This window comes from Mastigoproctus giganteus, chromosome 9 (genome assembly GCF_048544385.1).
Source record: "Mastigoproctus giganteus isolate SK-2022 chromosome 9, ASM4854438v1, whole genome shotgun sequence".
In the NCBI taxonomy this organism is placed as follows: Eukaryota; Metazoa; Arthropoda; class Arachnida; order Uropygi; family Thelyphonidae; genus Mastigoproctus; species Mastigoproctus giganteus.
The window spans coordinates 109,476,255-109,500,812 of NC_143583.1; the positions used below are offsets into that span (position 1 = coordinate 109,476,255).

At 37.5% G+C, this 24,558-nt stretch overlaps 1 protein-coding gene across 1 annotated transcript in view; it reads left to right on the forward strand.

Moving 5' to 3' along the window:
- Window positions 1-24,558, forward strand: part of LOC150080632 (WD repeat-containing protein 82-like) — a 118,319-nt gene that overhangs the window by 27,356 nt on the left and 66,405 nt on the right. The window contains exons 3-4 of the mRNA XM_090381174.1: window positions 4,887-4,953; window positions 12,515-12,614. Coding sequence (XP_090237300.1) covers window positions 4,887-4,953; window positions 12,515-12,614 — 167 coding nt within the window. The remainder of the gene's footprint in view (window positions 1-4,886; window positions 4,954-12,514; window positions 12,615-24,558) is intronic.

A 24,558-nucleotide genomic window follows, 5' to 3' on the forward strand; every position in this document is an offset into this window, starting at 1 on the left:
ACTGCAGTATTCTTGACATTGTAACCATTAATCCTAGGATTTTGTGTTTCTGTCTATGAGGTTATTTTTAGTTCAGAAGAGAAGTTATGGTGTATGGCATCATGTTCTTATTGAAAAACAACACGTTAGAGAAGCAGCTATGTTGTCAGTCAAAGAAAACTATAATGTATGTTTATGGCAAATTAACAGAACTCTGTCCTGTGAAACAAGTTCATGAAAGCTTTGAATTAGCACTTTAGCAGTGTTAACCAAAAGTGTTTTTGAAATCTTTCTCAGGAAAGATTTCAAAAACAGAGGTGTATTGTCAATGCCACTAGGAAAGCTGCCAAAGCAAACTGGCTTATAGGTCTGCTAACAGGCTACTGAATGATGATTTCACAAAATCAGCAATATGTGGAAAGGTCCATGCTTACTTTTTTTTTTTTGTTATTAACAAATGTACTTCCATAAATCACTTGCTGATCAGTTACTTATTACATATATATATTACTTAACACATATAGGTATTTATTACATACATATTATTATGGGCACCTCCATAGCCAGGCGGGAAGGAGCAGCAGTGCGTAGCACACGCTTCTTGATTAGCCCGGGGTTCGAGCCTGTCACCACCAAATACGGAGGATGCGGAAAGGTCAGGGAATGACCACCGCATATCCCAGAGCAATATGGCCTTAGTTGCTAATGCTCCAAACAAACAAAAAAAACCATATTATTATTATATACGTTATCGCAAACAACAGTGCATTGTTTACTGTGTGATCTCAGCTATGTTCAGTATATTAATACAAGGTCTGATCAAAATGTTTGGTGAAAAAATTTATTTTATTCAAAGATAAATGTTTATATTGTTAATATTCTACAGTATAATCTCCTTCTGCAACCATATACTTGTTCAGTTGTGAATTGTTTTAGCAGTCCATCATGTTTGATTGGATTTCTTGAATCAACTCAAATCATTTTCTTTTCTTTTGATATTGTTTTAATTTGGAGAACAGTCAGAGTCAGTGCCAAATCATCTGAATAAGGTGGGTACACACAATGAAAATGTTTCTGTTGAACAAAAATTGCCATACAGCAAGTGGTGTATAACACAACACATTGTTGTAGTGAAGGAACCAACCATTTTTCTGATCATGGACAGCAAATTGCATCTCTCATCCATTTTAAAACTTCTTGATAGTAGGCTGTATTATCAGTGACACCTTGTGGCCTGAATTTTAATAAAACCATCACCTTGTCAAAAAATGCAATCAGCATTTAACTTCACATGTGATTTTGACTGCTGTGTCTTTTTCAGCTTTCTTGCTTTCATTGAGATTTAAACTTCATCTATATCTGTACACCCAGGATTCATCACCTGTTGTAATTTTTATTAAAAATGCAAGATCAAACATAGTTTACTCAAACAACTCAAATGAATGAAGGTTTGATGCTTTACAGTTTCTTGAATAATTAGTCATTGATCCTATCAAATAGTGATGTGGACTTCGTTGGTTTTGATCATTTCAGGACGTTGATAGATATCTCCTTCTCTTATAGTGGAAAATTTCCCACAAGAAACACTTGAAACTACATAAAACTATATTTATTTTTCATCATAGCATTATCTCCATAAACTGTAACACGCATTTCATGTCTTTCCAAGTTTACAATAAAATTTTTTATGTTTATACATTGTTAAGATTTCATAATTTTCAGTACATTACAACAGATGAGAAAAACCTCTGTTCACTCAAACAGCTCAGCAACTGTTTATGTGAAATTTAACATCTCTCTGCTAGACTTCACATAAAGTTAATTGAAGTATGCAATCTTGGTATGCAATCATGCTCAAAAGATGCTGTAACCCACCCTCTCACAATCTTTTAGCTACCACTGTGTTCAATAATTATAAGTTCATTTATTACTGTTTGAAATACATGAATATTTCAATTAGTAATCTATAAAATATAGATTACTAATTCGAATCAAAAGGGACTTTGAAGCCCAATAAGTCCTATTATTATAATCTTAAATTATAAGAGGAAACCTCATACCTTTTTAGTAGGACTGTAATTCTCTCGACCCTCAGTCGCAAATTATTATAATATGAACCTACCCCACGTGCATAGTCGTAAACAAATCAAATTAAAATAGATATTTATTAAAATCATCATGCCTTCAATTCTCATATCACACCAAGCGAATCGGAAAGAGTTACGGAAAGATGGTAGCCACCAACCCCCAAAAAAACCAACCAATATCGCATGCTACCATGAGAATTGAAAAACACTTGTCACAAAAACATCTAAAAACCACGAAACAAATAAATATCCATTAATTCACACAAAACCATTTTATAACTTCTTTATGAACCTACCCCACGTGCATAGTCATAAACAAATCAAATTAAAATAGCTATTAATTAAAATCATCATGCCTTCAATTCTCATATCACACCAAGCCAATCGGAAAGAGTTATGGAAAGACGGTGGCCACCAACCCCCAAGAAGTTATAAAACAGTTTTAAAGTTTAAATTGTGTGTGAATTAATGGATATTTATTTGTTTCGTAGTTTTTAGATGTTTTTGCGACAATTGTTTTTCAGTTCTCATGGTAGCATTTGATATTGGTTGGTTTTTTAGGGGTTGATGGCCACCATCTTTCCATAACTTTTTCCGATTCGCTTGGTGTGATATGAGAATTGTGAAGGCATGATGATTTTAATTAATAGCTATTTTAATTTGATTTGTTTATGACTATGCATGTGGGGTAGGTTCATATTATAATCATTCACGATTGAGTATCAAGAGAATTACAGTCCTACTAAAAAGGTGAGGTTTCCTCTTATAATTTAAGATTTTAAAATATGTATTGTTGGGCAGTTTACTGGAAAGTTTGACATTATAGGAGGTGTATGTAATTTTGAAATAATTTTGTAACCAAGATAAAATGGCACAATTTATATGGAGATTTTTTTTAATTGGCTTAATTGTGATACCATAGCTGAGTTTTTGTTATTTGTGAGGTTACTATAACCAGGTTTGATAGGAAGTATATCTCCTGCCAAATGTTCCCCTTGAAGAGCAAAACTTCATGATTTTATCTTTCAGCTCCCTCCACTGATCTCTGTTTACTGGTGACATGAACATTTACCATCCATTGTGGAAGAACAATGGATGTTAGAACAATGTTCAGTTCTGTGATTATGCTAGTTATTTTAGGTTTCTCTAAAGCCTAGAAACAAAAAAAAAAAAAGCTTGTGAAATCTTGAAATAATTTTTCATGTGCCATTCTTTTTTTCCAAATAAGAAATGGAATAAATATTTATTCCCTTGTTGTTCTGCTCTTATCCCAGTAGTGCTCATTCTAGTCATTACAGATGCATGCAAAAAAAAATCTTTTTGCACGAATTTTTGATTCAAGGACTGAAACTTTCTCTTCCTTCATAAATATAGATGCAGTTTTACTAGAGTAGTTTTTGAGTGATATTTTATGGTTTTTGCAAAGTAACTGCATTGAAGAAATCACCTGTGGTTGAGGTGCTGTGTGACCATTCTTGCAACTATTTTTGTTCAGTAGTTGCACTGCACATCATAGATGCTTCTTTAAAAAAAAAAGTGTGCACTTTTAATAATTTGATATATAATATATAACAAGAACAGAAATTTGTTCGAATGCATAATTTCATTCATTTCAATTGTGTGCTTAATAGTTTTAAAAACCATTAAGCACACAAAATAGCAGAAATATGTGTGCATACATATTAAAAAAAGGTGCCTCCATAGCCAGGTGGGCAGGAGTGGCAGTGCATAGCACACGCTTCTTGATTAGACCGGGGTTCGAGCCCGTGACCACCAAATACAGAGGATGCGGAAAGGCCAGGAAATGACCACCGCATATCCCCGGAGCAATATGGCCTTAGTTGCTAATGCTCCTAAAAACCAAATAACAAACATTAAAAAAACAGACTGAACAGATATAAAAACAGTGCTTGGCTGGAACAGTTTTATAGACTAAAATGGAAGGGATTAATATTTTCATGTTTATATTTTATATTTATAACTGTTTATTTAGAGCAGAATTAATAAAAGTATTGTTCCATTGAAAATGACATGAAAATGTGTTTTTTTTACAAAACACATATTTAAATATTCAAATTATTTTTATTAAAAAATAAAAAAATTACATATAATAATTAATTCAGTCTATTAGTAGAAGTTCAAGCATTGGTGTTCTGCAAACAAAATTCAAAAAACCCTAAAACTTTTTCCAAGAATAAAAAAAAAAAGTTGGGCACAACCACTTGTGGATTAAACATTAACTCTTAAAGACTCATATGCTTTTATCATGTCAGTTTACTTTTATACTTATATGAAAGGTTGCCTCATTGGGAAAAAGTGGCTTCCAATAAAGTTGGAATTCTTTTTTATAAAATTTCTCAGTTTGTATCTTTTCAGTCTGTGTTTAAAAGTTCATAAGTTAACAGTGATTTTATAAGGAAAGAGGATGTTTTTAAGCATTTTATTATTTGCAGTATTTAAAACATACAGGTTTCTTTGGTACCATATTTTTAACGCTTATATAGATTACCAAAATATGGAGTGTCTGTGAAAGATAACTTATTGAAATTCAGTTTGTCAGCACAATAATGTCAATAATAGATTCATACTTTACCAAAGAAAAAAAATTATTCCAAAATTTTGCAGACAATTTTTGCATTGATAGCATCTAAGTAACAGACTAATCAGAAGACAAACATTACCATGATTAAGTATAATATAATAGTTGTATAGGCATTCTTTACTGAAAGAAATACATATTTAAGAAATAGTACATTATATTTTTTAGAAAACTATTTTGAATAATTACAATTTTTATGAAGTTTTTTTTTTTTTTTTTAGATACCATTAGGTATTTATCTCTTCATGACAACAAATATATCAGATACTTTCCCGGACATACAAAAAAGTAAGTTTCATTTATTTAATCTTACTATAGTTATTTAACAGAATGAATTTTTTCAAAATAAAATATATACTTTTCTTTGAGTAAGTTTGAGCAATCATAGAGTTTTCTATCCACATTATATTGCAAAAATTGTCTTACTCATTCTTCAACAATTATACATTAACATGTTTGCTGCCACTGATGTAGATATGCATCGAAGTGATGTGCATCATGGCACATCATTCTTAAGCAGTCAGTAAACAATCGCTGTAAAAGTAAAGGCACTCAGTATCGGCATGCAGATTGAACTTTCTAAGAATTCAGTATCCCAGAATTCAATCAGCATGCCACTTTTTTTTTTCCCCTTTAATCAACAACCATGTACACAATTTTATTTGTTTTTTTGCTGTGTTGAGATTAGTTTACATACATGGAATAAACTTTGGATAAAATTTGAGGTTAAAATTATTAGAAGTTTATTCCATGCACATAAACTGATCTAAATATAAGTAAAGGACAAATAAAACTGTGTTCCAAGGATTTAGAACACACATTTGATAATATAAAAAAAGTATTGTTGCAAATAGAGCAGAGTCCAGTCAGTGTCACCAATATTGAGCAGTTGTGAACACATTCACACACACATCAACCACAGTGAATATGTTAAGAGTGATTCAGTTTGTGAAGTGAGTAATTAAAGATATGTTAGTTTGACCTCTGTGTCAGGGATAATAACGGAGTCAATAGTTAAAGAAGTAATGCAAGGTCATCTTGGTAGGAGTGGAGCCATAAGCAATCACAGCATGGGTTTTTTAAAGATAGATTATGTCTGACCAGTCTGATTAACTACTTTGAAGTTATCACAGGAGAAATGGTTGCAAAGAATAATTTTGACATCATATACTTAGATTTCAAAGCAAAGTCATCATTGGTATACCACATGTACAATTGTGAAAAGTGGGTAAATTGGAGCTTTGTGCTATTAGGGGTATGCTACTGCTATGTATAAAGGTTTGGTTAAATGATGAGACACAAAGAGTGGTTATAAATGGCCACTGCCCTTTGTGGACTAATGTGATGAGTGGAGTACCATGGGTGGCAGTGTTGGGTCCCTTAATGTTTTGGATTATTAATGATATTGAAGTAAGTATTTAAAGTTTGATTATACAAAGTTGATCACAGTTATTAATTACAGAAATCAGGGTAAACATGCTACTTCAGAAATCATGCTACTTACAAGGTAAACTAAGTGGCTGGCTTGAAAAGTGGTAGCTAAAGTTTAACATTGATGCAAGTACTGTATGTAGGTAGCAGTAATCTCAGAATAACTTACCATTTTTACAAAACTCAAGGTAGTTGATAGGGAAAAAGACCTAGGAGTAATTTTACAGTCTGACATGAACTTCTCTGAGCAGTACCTCTTGGTACTGCTCAGAGAAGAGTGTAACATGGTAGCGTGTGGATTTCATGTGCATGAATGTAACTTCAAATTTTCTTTGCATAGACTAGTGTCAAGTAAAGATGCACATAACTTGAAGTGTGCATTATAAGATGGCACCTTATAGTAGGATCAACTGTATTTGTCACTATGGCATCCATCATTTCTTCAGTGACTGAATTTCATCTAATAATGTATTGAGCTGTAATTTAACATCAGTACACTTCTTAAATCAGTAACAAAGTAAAGAACTAGTTGAGCTAGCATAACCCACTGGATTGACCTTGGAATATATGCCTCAGTCTATACAAGCAAAGAACCTGTTTCCAACTTAATGTGAATTGTCTGCTGCTGTTCCTGTCTGATTCTTGATATTCTTTGATGAAATATTTGAAGTGGATCTTGTAGAAACTATTATTAAGGTAAGGATTAAATTAACAAAATATTACAGAACTAAATTTTAAAAAATTATATTAATTAAGCAAATACCAAAAATATATGAAATACTTAACTTAAGAAATTAAACTTACAAGATAGTGAAAAGATAATGTAACTTACTAGAATTAGCTTTACAAAATATCACAGAAAATACCTTAAAAAAACTATCAAAATCAAATTTATAAAATTACAAAAATTTAATTTACAAGATATTAAACAAAAGAAAAAATCAGTATACTGAATTCTTTACTAAAATCTCCAACAAGAATGTAGTCTACTAGAATGACAAAGCAATGGGAAATGCTTCCACTTTCTGTGACTGTCCAGTGTAATAAATCTGTATACAGAAAACCAGTGGATATTAGTTTACTGTATACTGTATCAGAATATTTAAGGCATGCTCACAGAAAAGCAAAGGCATAAACTAAAATGAAAGAGGGTAGCGTGTAGATTTCATGTAGTAATAGTAATGGAGGCATATGATGCAAGAAAGCAAGCATATGAGCTTATGTAGCACCAGCAAAAAAAAAAAAAAAAAAAAAATTCACACATCCATTCCCTCTAAAAGTTTGTCCAGTTCCTCCTTGAATTTATTTAAACTGTCAACTTCCACAATGGCAGATGGCAGTTTGTTCCAGCAATTAACACCCACTGGCTAAAGGCAAATTTTTGCACATCTATTCTGCAACTGTCTTTCCTCAATTTGAATTTATGCTTCCTCATGTTCGTAATCTGAGCAAGCGGAAGAATCCCATCAGAATTCACCGTACTCAACCCATTTCAAGCCTTTTACACCTCAATCAGATCACCATGCCGGTGCATAGTCTACAACCGCTGCAATTTAAAAGAACTTCAGCCTTTCTTGGTAAGAGGACCCCGTCCTTGCCCTCACCAATCTTGTTGCCCTTCTCTGTACATGCTCAAGCAACTCTGCATCCTTCCTAAAATGAGGCCTCCACAACTGTACACAATACTCAAGGCATGGCCTGACCATTGCCTTATACAAAGGGATAATCAACCCCTTTTCCCTACTAGCAAAATTCCTGTATATCATTGACAATACCCCATGGCCTGCTCTGGCAACCTGTCTGCATTGCTCAGAAAACATCATATCTGACTGCACAATTCCTCCCAGGTTCTTTTTCATTTTCTACCACACAGGGCAACTCCGTAGCCAGGTGGGCAGGAGCAGCAGTGCATAGCACATGCTTCTTGATTAGACCGGGGTTCGAGCCTGTGACCACCAAATACGGAGGATGCGGAAAGGTCAGGGAATGATCACCGCATATCCCCGGAGCAATATGGCCTTAGTTGCTGATGCTCCTACAAATCAAATAACAAGCCTCTACCACACAGTTGGCACGTTTCTCTGGGGTTACTCCTACCCATATGCAGTACTTTGCATTTGTCAATGCTAAATTTCAGTTGCTACTTCTCCTCCGTCCATCTGCCCAAATTTTCTAGATCCTGTTTCAGTAGCACACTGTCATTAACAACCCTGCCAACCTTTGTATCATTTGCAAACTTCGACATTAAGCATAATATACCTTCATCAATATCATTAATAAATATACAAAACAACAGTGGGCCCTACACCGCACCCCGGGGAACTCCACTAATAACATTAGTCCCCAAAGAGCAGCGTCCATTGATTACCATTCTCTATCTTCTCTAACTCAACCACCCTTTTGTCTATTGTAGCAACTTACCCTTAATACCATACTGCTCCAATTTGTACAGTAGTCTTCCATGCACAACAGTGTCAAAAGCTTTCCTGAAATCCAAGTATATGACATCAAAATTAATTTTTGAATCCAGTTCCTTTGTAACCACATCATAGTATCCAATCAAATTTGTCAGAAAGGCTTCCCCTTAACAAACCTATACTGTGTCTGAACTATAACTGCAGTCTTGTCTAGATGATCCTGTGCTTCTTTAACCAGTGCCTCTATTAATTTCCCCCGGAATAGAAGTTAAGCTAATAGGTCTGTAATTACTCATGTCATCCTTAGATCCCCCCTTTGTGAATTGGGGATACATTTGCACATCTCCAGTCCTTGGGGACTTCCCCTCAGCCCAAGGATGCTCTCATAATTATGGCTGAGGGTTTGCTTACTTCTTTTGCTGCACCTTTAATATAACTGGATAGATCTCATCCACCCCAGGTGCCTTATGTTTAACTTCAACAATTTCTCCTCCACTTTACTCTCAGTTATTACGAAATCATTAAGCACCCTGTTACAGTTTGATAAACTTCCGGCATTTTCCTCCCTTAATAACACCTCATGTGGAAATGTAGATGCAAAATACTCATTCAGATTATCAGCTATCTGAGTAGGATCATCAACAGTCGAACCATTGATATCAAGTGGACCAATCTGATTCATTCTCTTCTAGAATTTATATAACTAAAGATGTGTTTGCTTCTTTTTCTTAGCATCCTTTACCAAAGATTTCTCGTAATCTGCCTTTGCTTGCCTAATCTCCTTTGTGACTTGATTACAAATTAGCTTTTATCTGCCATAGCCTTCTGTTTCACCTGTTAATTTATATGCATTCCATGCATTTTTCTTCTCTTCCTCAAGTCTCATTAGTTCATCTGACATCCATTTAGACCTATAGCTTGAACAATATTTCTTAATTGGTATGAAAAGTTTAGTAGCTTCCACGATTAGTTCCTTGAATGCTTCCCACTTAGAATTTGCATCAGTTGATTCCACTGTACAGAATTTAAAAACTGTCTGACGCTACTGTAGGCACCTTTACAAATGCAAAAACCCTTCCCTTTACCCCTAATGGTAATTATATCTTTAAGTAAATCCCACATCAGTACACTGTGGTCACTGCCACCTAGTGGTTCCTTTATCTGCAAATTCTTAATACACGAATAATTACTGCTGATAACCAGATCAAGAATATTACACTCTCTCGTTGGGCACCTCTGTAGCCAGGTGGGCAGGAGCAGCAGTGCATAGCACATGCTTCTTGATTAGACTGGGGTTGGAGCCCGTGACCACCAAATACGGAGGATGCGGAAAGGTCAGGGAATGACCACCGCATATCCCCGGAGCAATATGGCCTTACTTGCTAATGCTCCTAAAAAAAACCAAACAACAACTCTCTCGAACATGCTGCTGCAGAAAACGATCATCCAATAATTCCGCAAGAGTCGTGCTAGTGTGTGAGTGACCAACCACAAGTTCCAGTCAATATCTGGGAAGTTAAAATCTCCTCATTATAACACAATCTGATTTAATGGGCCATTATATTTTTCTGTACAATTGTTCGTTGTACTCATTAGAGTCATTAGGCCTATAACACACTCCTACTCTTATTTTTGCTTTCCCTGTGCTTATGTCACACCAAACTGACTCAACTTTGCAGTGTCCATCTATGTCAACTAGATGCACTTTCTTAAGTTTTATGTTTTTCTTAATTTACAATAACCCAATAACATAACCCCTCCTCCGTTTCTATCATGTCTGTGCTTTCTGTACACATTGTACTCCCCAAATTACAATTCTGCATTCCTAATATCTGTATGACACCACATCTGCCCATGACCACCAAATACGGAGGATGCGGAAAAGTCAGGGAATGACCACCGCATATCCTCGGAGCACTATGGCCTTAGTTGCTAATACTCCTAAAAACCAAATAACAACAACGACACCACATCTCTGATATCCCAACAGTATCCACCTTTGATATCTTGACCAGCATTTCAAAATCATCAAATTTAAATACTGTACTTCTAGCTTTGATGTACATGCAAGTATACATGCACCTATTCTTATTCCTAGTTACCCTAACACAGCCTATGTATTTATTTGTTTCATGATGACTCTCACCAGTCCTTGAAACCCTCAGTACTCCACTCTCCAGGCCGCTGCTCATTCTAATAGAAGCAGTGCAAGAATCACTTTCACCTCTATCTTTGACTACTTTTAACCTTTTAGTCTGTGAATCCCCCCCCCCCAAACTAACAGTTTTACAATCCACCTAACATTGCCTTGATAGCATCAGCAAACACTCTTCACCCCTTCTATTTAAGTGTATCCTATCCCTATAGAAGCAGTCTCTCCTGTTAGCAACCACAGACCATGCTGTGAACAATTATACCCCATGAGCCTTGCACAATCCCTCCAGGGCCGAATTGATTGACAGCACACTCATCATATACTGTCTCCTATCATGTCTAGGCAGAATTGCAGACACTTTTAAATTTGCAGATCTCCTACTATTAATGTCATTAGTGCCAGCGTGTACGACAGTATCACCGTTTGTGCCCTTAAAAGATATCTGTTCTACAACATCATCAACTTTTGCCCCTGGCAGACATACCCTGTGCATAAATGTAACTTCAAATTTTCTTTGCATAGACTAGTGTCAAGTAAATATGCACAACTTGAAGTGTGCATTGTAGGATGGCACCTTATAGTAGGATCAACTGTATTTGTGGTCTGTATCTGTGGTCTCCAAAAACAGACCACCTACAGGTCTGTTTTTTGGAGATGTCAACAACATCCAAAAAAAAAAAAAAAAAAGTGCAGGATGTTTTATTGTAATTTGTTTCAGTGGAGAATTTTATGCTCCCTTGTATGCTATTTTTGTTACCACGGGAGAAAGAAAGCTCCCTTTCAATCTCACTCCATACCAAAAAAATATCATCAACAAACCTGATCCATAAGTTTTTGGGTAGGAAGAGGATAAAAACAGAGCTACAACTGTCTGTTCAAATTAAAATGCAAACATATCTTCTAGAATGGGGAAAAAGAGGATTCTCTATGATGAGCCCCCCCCCCCCATTTTTTTTACATAGAACTGGCTGCCAAATTGTAAGTAGGCTTGTTGTGTAGTGAGTTCCAAGACTTCATGAAGATTATCCCCTCTCCCCTGAACTCAGAATAAATAGCTTCACCAAGCAGTAATAGCAGCAGCGGATGTGCATCTTGCAGCTGGATCAGACTCCCATCTCATCCCAGACATTTCAAGGAGGCTGGCTGTCAAATGAGGACTTTCATGGGGACTTCCTCCCATAGACTCTCAGACATTTCATGATGCCTCCATAGCCAGGTGGGCAGGAGCAGCAGTGCGTAGCACACGCTTTTTGATTAGACCGGGGTTCGAGCCCGTGACCACCAAATACGGAGGATGTGGAAAGGTCAGGGAATGACTACCGCATATCCCCGGAGCAATATGGCCTTAGTTGCTAATGCTCCTAAAAATATCCAAATAACAACAACAACAGACATTTCACGACACAAGACAGCTAAACAATTGGACTCTAACCCATCTTATCACATGATCCATTACAAATCCTTATTTGTAATATTCATAGGAAAAAGATGCAGTACCTTTACCCTGTAATGCTACTGATGTTTAAATTGTTGATTTATATTATATATTGTACCACAGAAGGAGGTGAAGACCTCCAAAACATCCAAGCACTTAAATGTATTGTTAAAATATTAATCTAAATTATGAAAAAACAGTGTAGTGTAATTTGTTTATTTATTAAATTGGCTTTTTTATTTATAAGTTAAATTGATTGTAATAGTTTGATTTTTTTTTTTTTTTTTGTCTTTTAGATAATTTTGTGATTATGAAACTCTTAGCAGTGAATTTTATTTTCATGTTATTTGAGCAATTTTTTTTTATTCCTATCTATCGCTTTCCCCCTCTCTCCCCTTGAACTTTCCTTAGGGTAGTGGCTTTATGCATGTCACCTGTTGACGATACATTTCTCTCTGGTTCCCTTGATAAAACTATCAGGTTATGGGACTTGAGATCTCCAAACTGTCAGGTAAGTATAAGATTCAAATTTTGCATTTTTTACTTTCTGTGAAATTTGTTTTGAACATACAATTAGGCACTAACTCAGTGTTCTGATGGGTATTTATGAGTTTGAAGAGTAGGGGGGGGGGGATACCCTCTAAGGAATTAAAATGGAGGCTCATCAAGCTCTCAGCTGCCCAGCCCAAAACCAGAGCTCACACTTGAGCATCGGGCTACACAGCAGCAATCCCAAGGCAGGACGCACTGGTCTCACAAGAGTTAGTTATTGTTGGTTACTCTATTGTCAGGGAAATGGGAAATATATTGCACAAAAATGATAGGTGGAATAGGACCAGGGGTATGTCTGAGGGACAAAATTTGATCATGTTCAGAGATATCATCTTTTAAGGGCAAAAAGGTGATATTGTGATGCTAATGGTATTAAGAATAGGAGATCTGCAGAATTACTTAACAAGGACAGGGCTGTGTTGAAAAAGAGTTTTGAGTTAGGATTAAATTTGAAAGTGTCTGCAATTTTGTCCAGACAACAATATGAGGAAGTATATGATGAGAACCTTGTCAATCAGTTCAGCCCTGGAGAGATCGTGCATGGGGTAGAATTTTTCCTATTAAGAGGTCTGTGCTTGTTAATAGGAGAGACTGCTTCTACAGGGATAGGATGCACTTAAATCGAAAGGGTGAAAGAATATTTGCTGTCGCTATCGAGGCAAGGTTAGGTAGGTTGGAAAACTGCTTACCAATAGCCTGAGGTAGAGGTGAAAGTGATTTTTGCACTGCTTTTATTGGCACATGCAGCAGCCTAGAAAGTAAGCTGCCAGGGATTTCAAAGCCTACTGTGAGTCATCATGGAACAAGTAAGTACATGGACTGTGTTTGGACTGTGTAACTAAGAATAGGAGCAGGTGCATGGATATTTTCATGTACACCAGTGCAATTTACTATGATATTTGAAGTGCTGGTCAAGTCATCAAATGCAGACATTGTTGGGATATCAGAGATGTGATGTCACTCAGGTATAAGGGATGCAGAATTTGAACATAGGGAGTACAATGCATACAGAAGGGACAGACAAGATAGGAAAGGAGGGATTATGCTCTTAGTTTAGAACACATAAAATCTAAGGCATTGCATCCAGTCAACATGGGTGGCCAGTACAATGTTGAGTCAGTTTGGTGTGATATAAGCTCTGGAAAAGAAAAGGAGTATGTTATAGGCCTAATGACTGATGAGTACAGTGAACAGCTGTACAGAGAAATAGAGTGGGCTAGTAAATCAGAATGTCTTATAATGGAATATTTTAACTTTCCAGATATTGACTGGAACTAGTGGATTAGTAATAGTAATAGAGGCATGTGATGCAAGAAAGCAAGTGTATCAGCTTATGTAGCATCAACCAAAAAAAAAAAAATTCGCAAAGCCATTCCCTCTAAATGTTTGTACAGTTCCTCCTTGAATTTATTTAACATATCAACTTCCATAACTACAGATGGAAGTTTTCCAGCAATTAACCACCTGCTGGCTAAAGGCAAATTTCAGCACACCTATTTTACAACTGTCTTTCCTCAATTTGGATTTATGCCTTCTTAGGTTCGTAATCTGAGCAAGTGGATGAATCCCATCAGAATTCAGCGTGCTCAACCCATTCAAGGCCTTATACACCTCATTCAGATCACCTACCTCGCAAGTGACTAGTCTCGAGCTGCTGCAATTTGCAGAACTTAAGCCTCTCTTGGTAAGAGGATCCCTTCATTCCCCTCACCAATCGTGTTGCCCTTCTCTGTGTGGCGCCTCCGTAGCCAGGTGGGAAGGAGCAGCAGTGCGTAGCACACGCTTCTTGATTAGACCGGGGTTCGAGCCCATCACCACCAAATATGGATGATGCGGAAAGGTCAGGGAATAACCACCGCATATCCCGGAGTAATATGGCCTAAGCTGCTAATGCTCCTAAAAACCAAACAATAACAACAAAAGCCCTTCTCTGTACATGCTCAAGCAACCCTACATCCTTCCTAAAATGAGGTCTCCAGACCTGTACGCAGTACTCAAGGCATGGCCTGACCATTGCTTATACAAAGGGATAATCACCTAATTTTCCCTGCCAGCGAAATTCCTATATATCATTGACAAAACCCCATGATCTGCTCTTGCAGCCTGTTTGCATTACTCAGAAAACTTCATATCTGACTGCACAATTACTCCCAGCTTTTTTTCATTTTCTACTATCCTAAGTGTAGTAGCACACAGTTGTTACGTTCCTCTGGGGATTTACTTCTATCCACATGCAGTACTTTGCATTTGTCAATGTTAAACTTCAGTTGCCACTTCTCAGCCCATTTGCCCAACTTTTCTAGATCCAACCTTTGTATCATCTGCAAACTTCGACATTAAGCTTGATATACCTTCATCAATATCATTGATAAATATACAAAACAACAGTGGACCTAACACCGAACCCTGTGGGACCCCACTAATAACATTAGTCCAAGAAGAGCAGCACCCATTGATTACCACCCTCTGTCTTCTCCCACTCAACCACCCTTTTATCCATTGTAGCAACTTACCCTTAATACCATTCTGCTCCAATTTGTACAGTAGCCTTCCATGTGCAACAGTGTCAAAAGCTTTCCTGAAATCTAAGTATATGATATCAAAATTATTTGTTGCATCCAGTTCCTTTGTAACAACATCATAATATCCAATCAGATTTGTCAGACAAGGCTTTCCCTTAACATACCCATGCTGTGTCTGAATTATTGCTGCAGTTTTGTCTAGATGATCCTGCAATGCATCTTTAACCAGCGACTCCATTATTTTATTCAGAACAGAAGTTAAACTAACTGGTCTATAATTACTCGTGCCACCCTTTGATCCCCATTTGTGAATTGGGGATACATTGACACATCTCCAGTCTGTGGGCACCTCCACTGAGTCCAAAGATGCTCTAATAATTATGGCTAAGGATTTGCTTAGTTCCTTTGCCACCTCGTTCAATATAAGTGGATTGATTCTATCCACCGAAGGTGCCTTTCTTATGTTTAACCTCAACAATTTCTCCTCCACTTTGCTCTCAGTTATTATGAAATCATTAAGCACCCTGCTACAATTTGATAACCTTCTGGCATTTTCCTTCCTAGCAAGACTTTTGTGGATTTATTGGATGACTGTTTTCTACAGTAGCATGTTAGAGAGGCAACAAGAGATTGTTAATACTCTTGATCTGATTGTCAGCAGTGATAATTCATGCATTAAGAATCTTCAGATAAAAGAACCAATAGGTGTCAGCAGAAAACAGCATAGGATGCATATAAATTATCATGCAACGCAGAAACCTATGGTAGATATTAACTGAATGGAGGTTAGGCAAGCCAAAATAGATTATGAGAAATCTTTGGCAAATAATGCAAAGACTTCTTTAATTATATAAACACTAGAAAGAAGTAGATGAATCACAAGTGGTCTAATTGATATCGATGGTTCAGCTGTTGATGATCTTGCTCAGGTTGCTGTAAAACTGAATAAGCATTTTGCATCTACATTCACACATGAGGAAATCTTTAGAGAAGTGGATGTCAGAAGTTTATCAAACTCTAACAGGGAGCTAAATGATTTTGTAATAACTGGGAGGAATGTGAAAGAGAAATTGTTGAAGCTAACATAAAAGTGGCACTTGGGTTTGATGAGATCTTTTCAGGCTAAGGAGGTAGGTAAGAAAACCATTAGCCATAATTATGAGAGCATCTTTGTATTCAGTAGAAGTATATAGCTGCGGACTGGAGATGTGCGAACGTATTCCCAATTTACAAATTTAGATCAAAGGGTTACACAAGCAGTTACAGACCTTGTAGTTTAACTTCTGTTGCAGAAAAAATAATTGAGTCACTGGTTAAAAAAGTAATACTGAAACATTTAGACAGGAGTGCACTAGGTGAGAAACACCACTTTGCTTATTGGGAGCTTGAAGTGGTGGAATCCATGTTTATAGTCTAGAGCAAAGCTCTGGTACTTCTCCCATCTCTTTCATCATGCAGTATGATTGATGTCTTTTGAAGTTATGATGGACATCGTGGCAAGGTTCAATCTTCCTTACATTTCAAGGATATAGCTCTTAAACGGTGTTTGCAGAGTGGTCCCTAGTCAATCTACTGGACTAAACCTATTGGTAACTATAGGCAGCTTCCAGATCCACATATGTATAATCTCACTGCCCTTAATCTGCCGGATAGTGACTGGAGGGAATCCAAGTAGCATGTATGTGGGAAGCATTGTGATGGCCACATTATGTCAAGGAGCTGGATATATTCTTGCTCTGTATATGCTATAGCCAAAAACTTCATCATTTTATACATGTCCTTACCGTTTCTTACTACTAAATATATCATGAATAGTGAAATTAATACAATAAACTTATCTGCAAAAAAGATTCAAAATTCCCAAACACTTCTTTGTTCATTTCACAAATGTTTGTGGTCTCAGTTCCAATCTCAGTGATGTCCATTTCCACTTACAGTCTGCTAAACCCCACTTACTTTTTGACAGAATCCCAGTTATCAGTTGATTCAGCCACTTCTCAACCCAGTTGTATTAATTACAAAGGGTACTAGGAAAGTTTTGCAATACAGCTTTGTTTATTTAATTTTTTCAAAGTAATTTCCTCTACATTAAATACACCTCTCCATCCTCCGAAACCAATCTTTAAACCAGTTCTGCCAAGTTTCACTAGGGAGTAAAGCACACTCGTTGTCCCAAGCCCGTAGAAGGTCCTCATCACTGGAAAACCGCCTCTCTTTTAGCTTCATTTTCACATGCGGGAACAGTGCAAAGTCGCAGGGAGCAAGGTCTGGACTGTAGGGAGGGTGCTCGAGAAGTTTCAGTCCTGTCGTGGTCAAATATTCGGTGCAGGCTTTGGTGCGGTGAGCTGGAGCATTTTCGTGATGGAGGTACCAGGTGTCCATTCCTGACTTTGGCTGCAGGTTCTTCATAGATCCAATGACTTTAGGCAGGCATTGTTCAGTATACCTCTTAGCTGTGACTGTCTTCTGTGTGTCCAAAACGACACGTTCCACAATTCCACTCGATTTGAAAAATACAGCTATCATTTTCTTCTTTACAGATTGGGATTTTCTGACAATTACGGGTGTGTCGTCATCATCAAAGACCCAAACTTTGTTTTGAGCCTTGGTTGGCAGATCGTAATAGTACAGCCAAGTCTCGTCACCTGTCACGATGTTGTTCACACACCGAGATTGTCCCTTATCAAACTTTTTTAACATCTCCCGGCACCAAGTCACACGTCGTGTCATCTGCTCTTCAGTCAGTTGATGCGGCACCCAGAGAGAACAAAGTTTCTTCACGTTCAAATGATCTTGCAGAATCGAACGAATTGCTGGTGCATTTAGGCCCAAAGTATCCTCTATCTGTTGGTAGGTCACTCGCCTGTTTTCGTCAAGCATTTTCCTCACAGCAGTAACGTTTTCCTCCGTAACTGACGTTCGTGGCCTTCCCGGCCTCTCAGAATCCTCCAGAGTGAAATTTCCCCTTTGGAATTCTCTATACCACCTGAATATCGTTGTACGATGTGGACAATCATCATCTAGTGCAAGAGTCATTTCTTCTAAGCACTGGTCTATGGTTAAACCACGCACGAAATTATACCGCAAAACTGTCCTTATCTCATTTCGTGACCACGATGCCATCGCAAGCACTTTACACTCTCACTACTAATGAATAACTGAGCCCATCGACTTGGAGCGGCGGCTACTATGCACGTATGAACATGTCTCAACAAGCAGCTTCCTGTGATTCATTGTTGCGTCATATTGCAAAACTTTCCTAGTACCCTTTGTATTTACTGTATGATTCCTTTTGCTTCTAAGGTGGTACTTGTGCAAGTGTCAGCTCTAATATTCCATGTCAGATACTCAGTAATTTGGAATCTCCTCATTTCAGTTTTCTCTGGTTTAAACTGGCTTAAAATCTCTCTATGCCATTCTATCAAATTCATCTGTTGCCTCTGTTGTTCTCCCAACTCCACAAATCACTTGGAACTCTTTGACTTCCTCTCTTTGAAACTTTACTTTCTCCAGTACAACGTCCCTAACAGTGAAGTAAATTTCCTAATTGATTTTAATGTTCACAACTCCAGTTGGCTTCCATTTTCAAGTCACATGGACCCAGCTGGCTGAGATGCTGAGACTTTTGTAATTACTAATGACCTCACACAAATTGTTCATTTACCTGTCAGAAAACCAGACAATCCTAACCAAACAGCCAACACTTGATCTTTTTCTCCCAAAAAACCCTTCTGAGTATACGGTTGAAGTGAGTGGTGCACTCTAGGCACCTCAGATCACACTTGATAATGGTCTCTTCTCCAATGGAGCCTTTCTCTCTTGGCAGTTTTCAACCTCGTGTTGTTTGGCGTTACAAGAATGCAAAATGGGACAATCTGCGAGATTTCTTTTCTTATATTCCTTGGTTGGATTACTGCTTCAAATCTTCATGTCAGCATTTGCTCAGATCGTGTCAGTGAAATTATTCTTGTAGAGATGAAATCCTTTATTCCACACTCCACCTTAAAATCTCGTCCTTTATCTAAATCTTGGTTTTTGAAAAAATGTGCTACAGCTGTTCAATATAAGAAAGTTGCATATTGCAATTGGCTTGAATTCAAATCTCCATATTCATTTTCTGCCTACACCAAAGCTAGCAGCAACTGTAATGCAGTTATTAATCAGTCCAATCTAGATTTTGAATGGGCTAAGAGTAGAAAACTTGTTTCTTGACCAAACGGTAGTTGAGAATTCTGGTCTCTTGCCAAAGCTATTGACCAAAACTTTTCTGCCAATTTCATTTTCAACCTCTGTCAAAACCAGATGGTTCTGTTGCCATCTCAGCTAAAGATAAAGCTGACCTACTTTTCTTCTAACTCATTCACTCCATTCAGTGCATCCTGTGGTCTTATGTTGAAAGGAGGGCAGAAGAATTTTGAACAGCCTTGATGCCAATAAAAGCACCAGGTCCTGATGGTATTTCTCCACTTATTCTCAAAACTTGTGTCCCTGAGCTTATTTCTGTTTTATGTCGCCTTTATACACTTCCTTATTCCGCTGGGGTTTTTCCTTATGCTTGGAAATTTGCTCATATCCAGCCAGTTCCTAAAAAGGATAAAAAAAATCCCTCTGTCTAATTATAGTCCTATTGCACTTACTTCTACACTTTTTTACAGTAGTGGAGGAATCTATTAACCGCCAACTCCTAAATTATCTAGAAACTTTCCATCTGATCAAAGATTGCCAATATGGATTCTGTCAGTGTTGATCTGCTGGTGATATACTAGCTTTTGTTACCCATCTGGTGGACAAATTCAATGGAAAAGTTTGATGAAATTCAAGCAGTTGCTCTTGACATTTCAAAAGCTTTTGATCGTGTTTGACATAAAGGTCCTCTAAATAAGCTTCCATCTAATGGTTTGCCAACTGTTTTTTGTAATTGGGTATCCAGTTTTCTCTCTGACTGCTTACCATGGGTGATGCCTCTTTGTCTTCTAACTTCTCTACTAATGCTGGCATTTTCCAAGGTTCAGTTCTTTCTCCCACTCTTTTCCTTTGGTGTATTAATGACCTTCCATTTACTAGAAATTCTATCCATAGTTTTGCTGATGATAGTACATTGCATTACACCTTTCAGTTTGAGAAATCTTGCCATGCACAAGCAATTCAACTTTCTTAAATGCTGATCTCCATGGAGCAAAGATAATTTAGTTGATTTCAATCCTTCAAAAGCTCAGTCTTGGCTTATATCTTGCAAAAAAGTTTCTTCTGCTCCTGTGCTTACCTTCGATGACACTCAGATTTTAGACAAGATCATATATCTCTATTAGGCATTACCCTGACTTCAATTTTCTCTTAGTATAAACACATCACAAATATTACTTCTTCTACATCTAAAAAACTGGGTTTTCTCTTTCGTTCTTGGTGTTACTTTTCTTCCAAAAGTTGTTCACTCTCTAAAAATCGCAAATCAATCCTACTATGGAATATTGTTCCCACATGTGGGATGGTGCGTCCTCTCTCAGATTTCTAGAATCCAATCAAAGGCAGGCAGTTATTTTAATTAATGACCTGTCTCTAACAATCTCCCTCTCTCTCTCTCTCTCTCTCTCTCTCTCTCTCTCTCTCTCTCCACCCTCTGTCACATAGATGTTCTGTTTCTGCTGCATGCCTTTTCTATAGATGCTGCCGTGGCCACAGCTCTTCTTAATTCCCTTCTATAATTCCTATTCTCTCTCTTTCAAACCAGTTGGAACACATACTGCAGCCAGTCAGCTTCCTTTTACTGTCCATTATCAAACACACAGAACCAACTTTTCTTCTTCCTCATTAATTCTTTTTTCAACTTCTGTTTTTCTGTATTTCCCTCCCTCTATACATATTTCCTGAAAATTACAATTGATAAAAATTCAAATCTAATGTCAGTAAGTATCCTCTATCATCTTCTCAATTCTCAATTTTTATCTCATGCATGGTACTAAGACACACATAAAATCTAAGGAAGTGCATCCAGTTGACATGAGTGGACAGTGCAATGCGAGTCTGTTTGGTGTGACATAAACACTGGGAAAGAGAAAATGAGAGTAGGAGTGTGTTATAGGCCTAATGATTCTGCTGAGTACAACGAACAGTTGTACAGAGAAATAGAGTGGGCCAGTAAATCAGAATGTCTTGTAATGGGGGATTTTAACTTTCCAGATATTGACTGGAACTTGTGGGTTGTTCACTCGCATGCTAGCAAGACTTTTGTGGATTTATTGGAGGATTGTTTTCTACTGCAACATGTTTGAGGGGCAACCAGAGGGAGTAGTACTCTTGATCTGATTATCAACAGTGATTATTCATTCATTAAGAATTTGCAGATAAAGGAACCACTAGGTGACAGTGATCACATTATACTGATGTGGGATTTACTTAAAGATGTAACTACCATCAAGGGTAAAGGGAAGGGTTTTGCTTTTGTAAAGGTAACTAAAGTGGTCTCAGAAAGTTTTTAAATTGTATACAGTGGAATTAACTGATGATGTTAACAATGGTGAATTCTAAATGGGAACCCTTCAAGGACTTAATCTTGGAGGCTACTAGGCTTTTCATACCAACTAAGAAATACTGTTCTAGGTTCAGGACTATATGGATGTCAGATGAATTAATGAGGCTTGTGGCAGAGAAGGAAAATGCAAGGGTGCATATAAATTATCAGGCAACACAGAAGCCTATGGCAGATATAAGCTAGTCTGTAATCAAGTCACAAAGGAGGTTAGGCAGGCAACGGCAGAGTACGAGAAATCTTTGGCAAAGGATGCAAAGAAAAGCAGCAAAGAGTTCTTTACCTACGTAAACTCTAGAAGGAAGAGGATGAATCAGATTGGTCCACTTAACATAGATAGTTCGAATATTGATGACCCTGCTCAAGTAGCTGATAAACTGAATGAGTATTTTGCATCTACATTCACACGAGGAGTTATTCAAGGAGGGGAATGCCAGAAGTTTATCAACCTCTAACAGGGAGCTAAGTGATTTTGTAATAACTGAGAGCAAAGTGGAGGAGAAATTGTTGTAGTTAAACATAAAAAAGGCACCTGCGGTGGGTGGAATCTATCCACTTATATTGAAGGAGGCAGCAAAGGAAGTTAGAAAATCCTCAGCCATAATTATGAAATCATCCTTAGATTCAAGGGAGGTACCCATGGACCGACTGGAGATGTGCAAATGCATCCCCAATTCACAATGGGGAGTTCAAAGGGTGGCACAAATAATTATAGACTTGTTAGTTTAACTTCTGTTCCAGAGAAAATAATGGAGTCACTGGTTAAAGAGGTGATACAGAATACTAGGCAAGAGTGGAATAGTTCAGACACAGCATGGGTTTGTTAAGGGGAAGCCTTAACTGACCAATTTGATTGGATACTCTGGTGTGGTCACAAAGGTAGTGGATGCAAAAAATAATTTTGATATCATATACTTGGATTTCATGAAGGCTTTTGATATTGTTGCACATGGAAGGCTGCTGTACAAATTGGAGCAGTATGGCATTAAGGGCAAGTTGCTGCAATGGATAAAGGGATGGTTGAGTGGGAGACAGCAGAGAGTGGTAATAAATGGACACTGCTCTACGTGGACTAATCTTATTAGTGAAGTCCCCAAAGTTTCAGTGCTGGGCCCATTGTTGTTTTGTGTATTTATCAATGAAGGTATATTAGGCTTAATGTCCAAGTTTGCAGATGATACAAAGGTTGGCAGGGTTGTTAATGACAATAAAGACAGTATGCTACTGCAACAGGATCTAGAAAAGTAGGTAGATGGGCTGAGAAGTGGCACCTGAAGTTTAACATTAACAAATGGAAAGTACCGCATATGGGTAGCAATAACCGAAGAGAAAACTGTGTGGTATCCAACTGTGTGGTACTATACTCAGGGAGGTGGAGAATGAAGAAAACCTGGAGGCAATTGTGCAGTCAGATATGAAGTTCTCTGAGCAGTGCAGACAGTCTGCCAGGGTAGGTCTTGGGGTTTTGTCAATGATATATAGGAATTTTGCTAGCAGAGACAAGGAGGTAATTATCCCTTTGTATAAGGCAATGGCCAGGCCACACTTAGGGTACTGTGTACAGATCTGGAGGTCTCATTTTAGGAAAGATGTAGAGTTGCTAGAACGATTACAAAGAAGGGCGACAAGATTGGTGAGGGGAACAAAGGGGTGCTCTTACCAAGAAAGGCTTAAGTTCTGCAAATTGCAGTGCCCTGCAAGATGATCTGATTGAGGTGTACAAGGCCTTGAATGGTTTGAGCAGGCTCAATGCTGACGGGATACTTCCGTTTGCCCAGACTAAGAACCTGAGGGGACATTGATTCAAATGGTGGAAGGACAGTTGTAGAATAGATGTGCAGAAGTTTGCCTTTAGCTAGCCAGTAGTTGATTGCTGGAACAGACTTCCGCCTGTTGTTGTGGAAGTTGATAGCTTAAATAAATTTAAGACTGAACTAGACAAACATTTGGAATGGGTGAAATGGGAAGGTGTTTTTTTTTTTTTTGGCTGATGATGTATAAGCTTGCTTTCTTGCATCATACGCCTCAACTAATGCTAAAGTACTATAGGTTCTAATATCTCTCGTGCTTAGGCTTTTCATAAAGAAAGAAAAAGTTATACTTCAGACACAAAATTTGTTTGTGAAGGGGAAAATCTTGTCTGACCAAGTTGATTGGATACTATGATGCAAAAAGTAATTTCGATATTATATACTTGGATTTCAGGAATGCCTTTGATATTGTTGCACATAAAAAACTGCCATTCAGATTGGAGGAGTGTGGCATTAACGGCAAGTTATTGCTGTGGATAAAGGGATGGTTGAATGGGAGAAGGCAGAGTGGTTATCAGTGGATTTTTCGTGTACTAGTATATTAGTGGAGTTCCCCAGGTTTTGGTGCTGGAGGCTCTTTGTTGTTTTCTGTATTTATTAATGATATTGAAGGCATATCAGGCTTAATGTCCAAGCTTGCAAATGATAGAAAGTTTGGATAATGACAGTAATGTAAGCATGCTGCTGCAACAAGATCTAAAAAAATTTGGCAGATAGATTGAGAAATGGCAGTTGAAGTTTAACATTGGCAAATGCAAGGTACTTTCTCCTTCTTGCTGAGACTACACACATAAGATTGCATATATTTAAGTTAAGAAGAATGGTTGCAGGATAGATATGCGGAAGCTAGCAGGTAGTTGATTGCTGGAACAGGTGTCCATTTGTTGTTGTGGAAGTGGATGGTTTGAATAAATTCAAGAACTAGACAAATTCTTAGAGGGTATGGATGGGAGAAGTGTGTAGTTTTTTTTTGTTTTTTTTTGGGTACACTCAGACCTACTACCCTTACACTCAGGGTAGTAGAAAATGAAAAGCACCTGTATA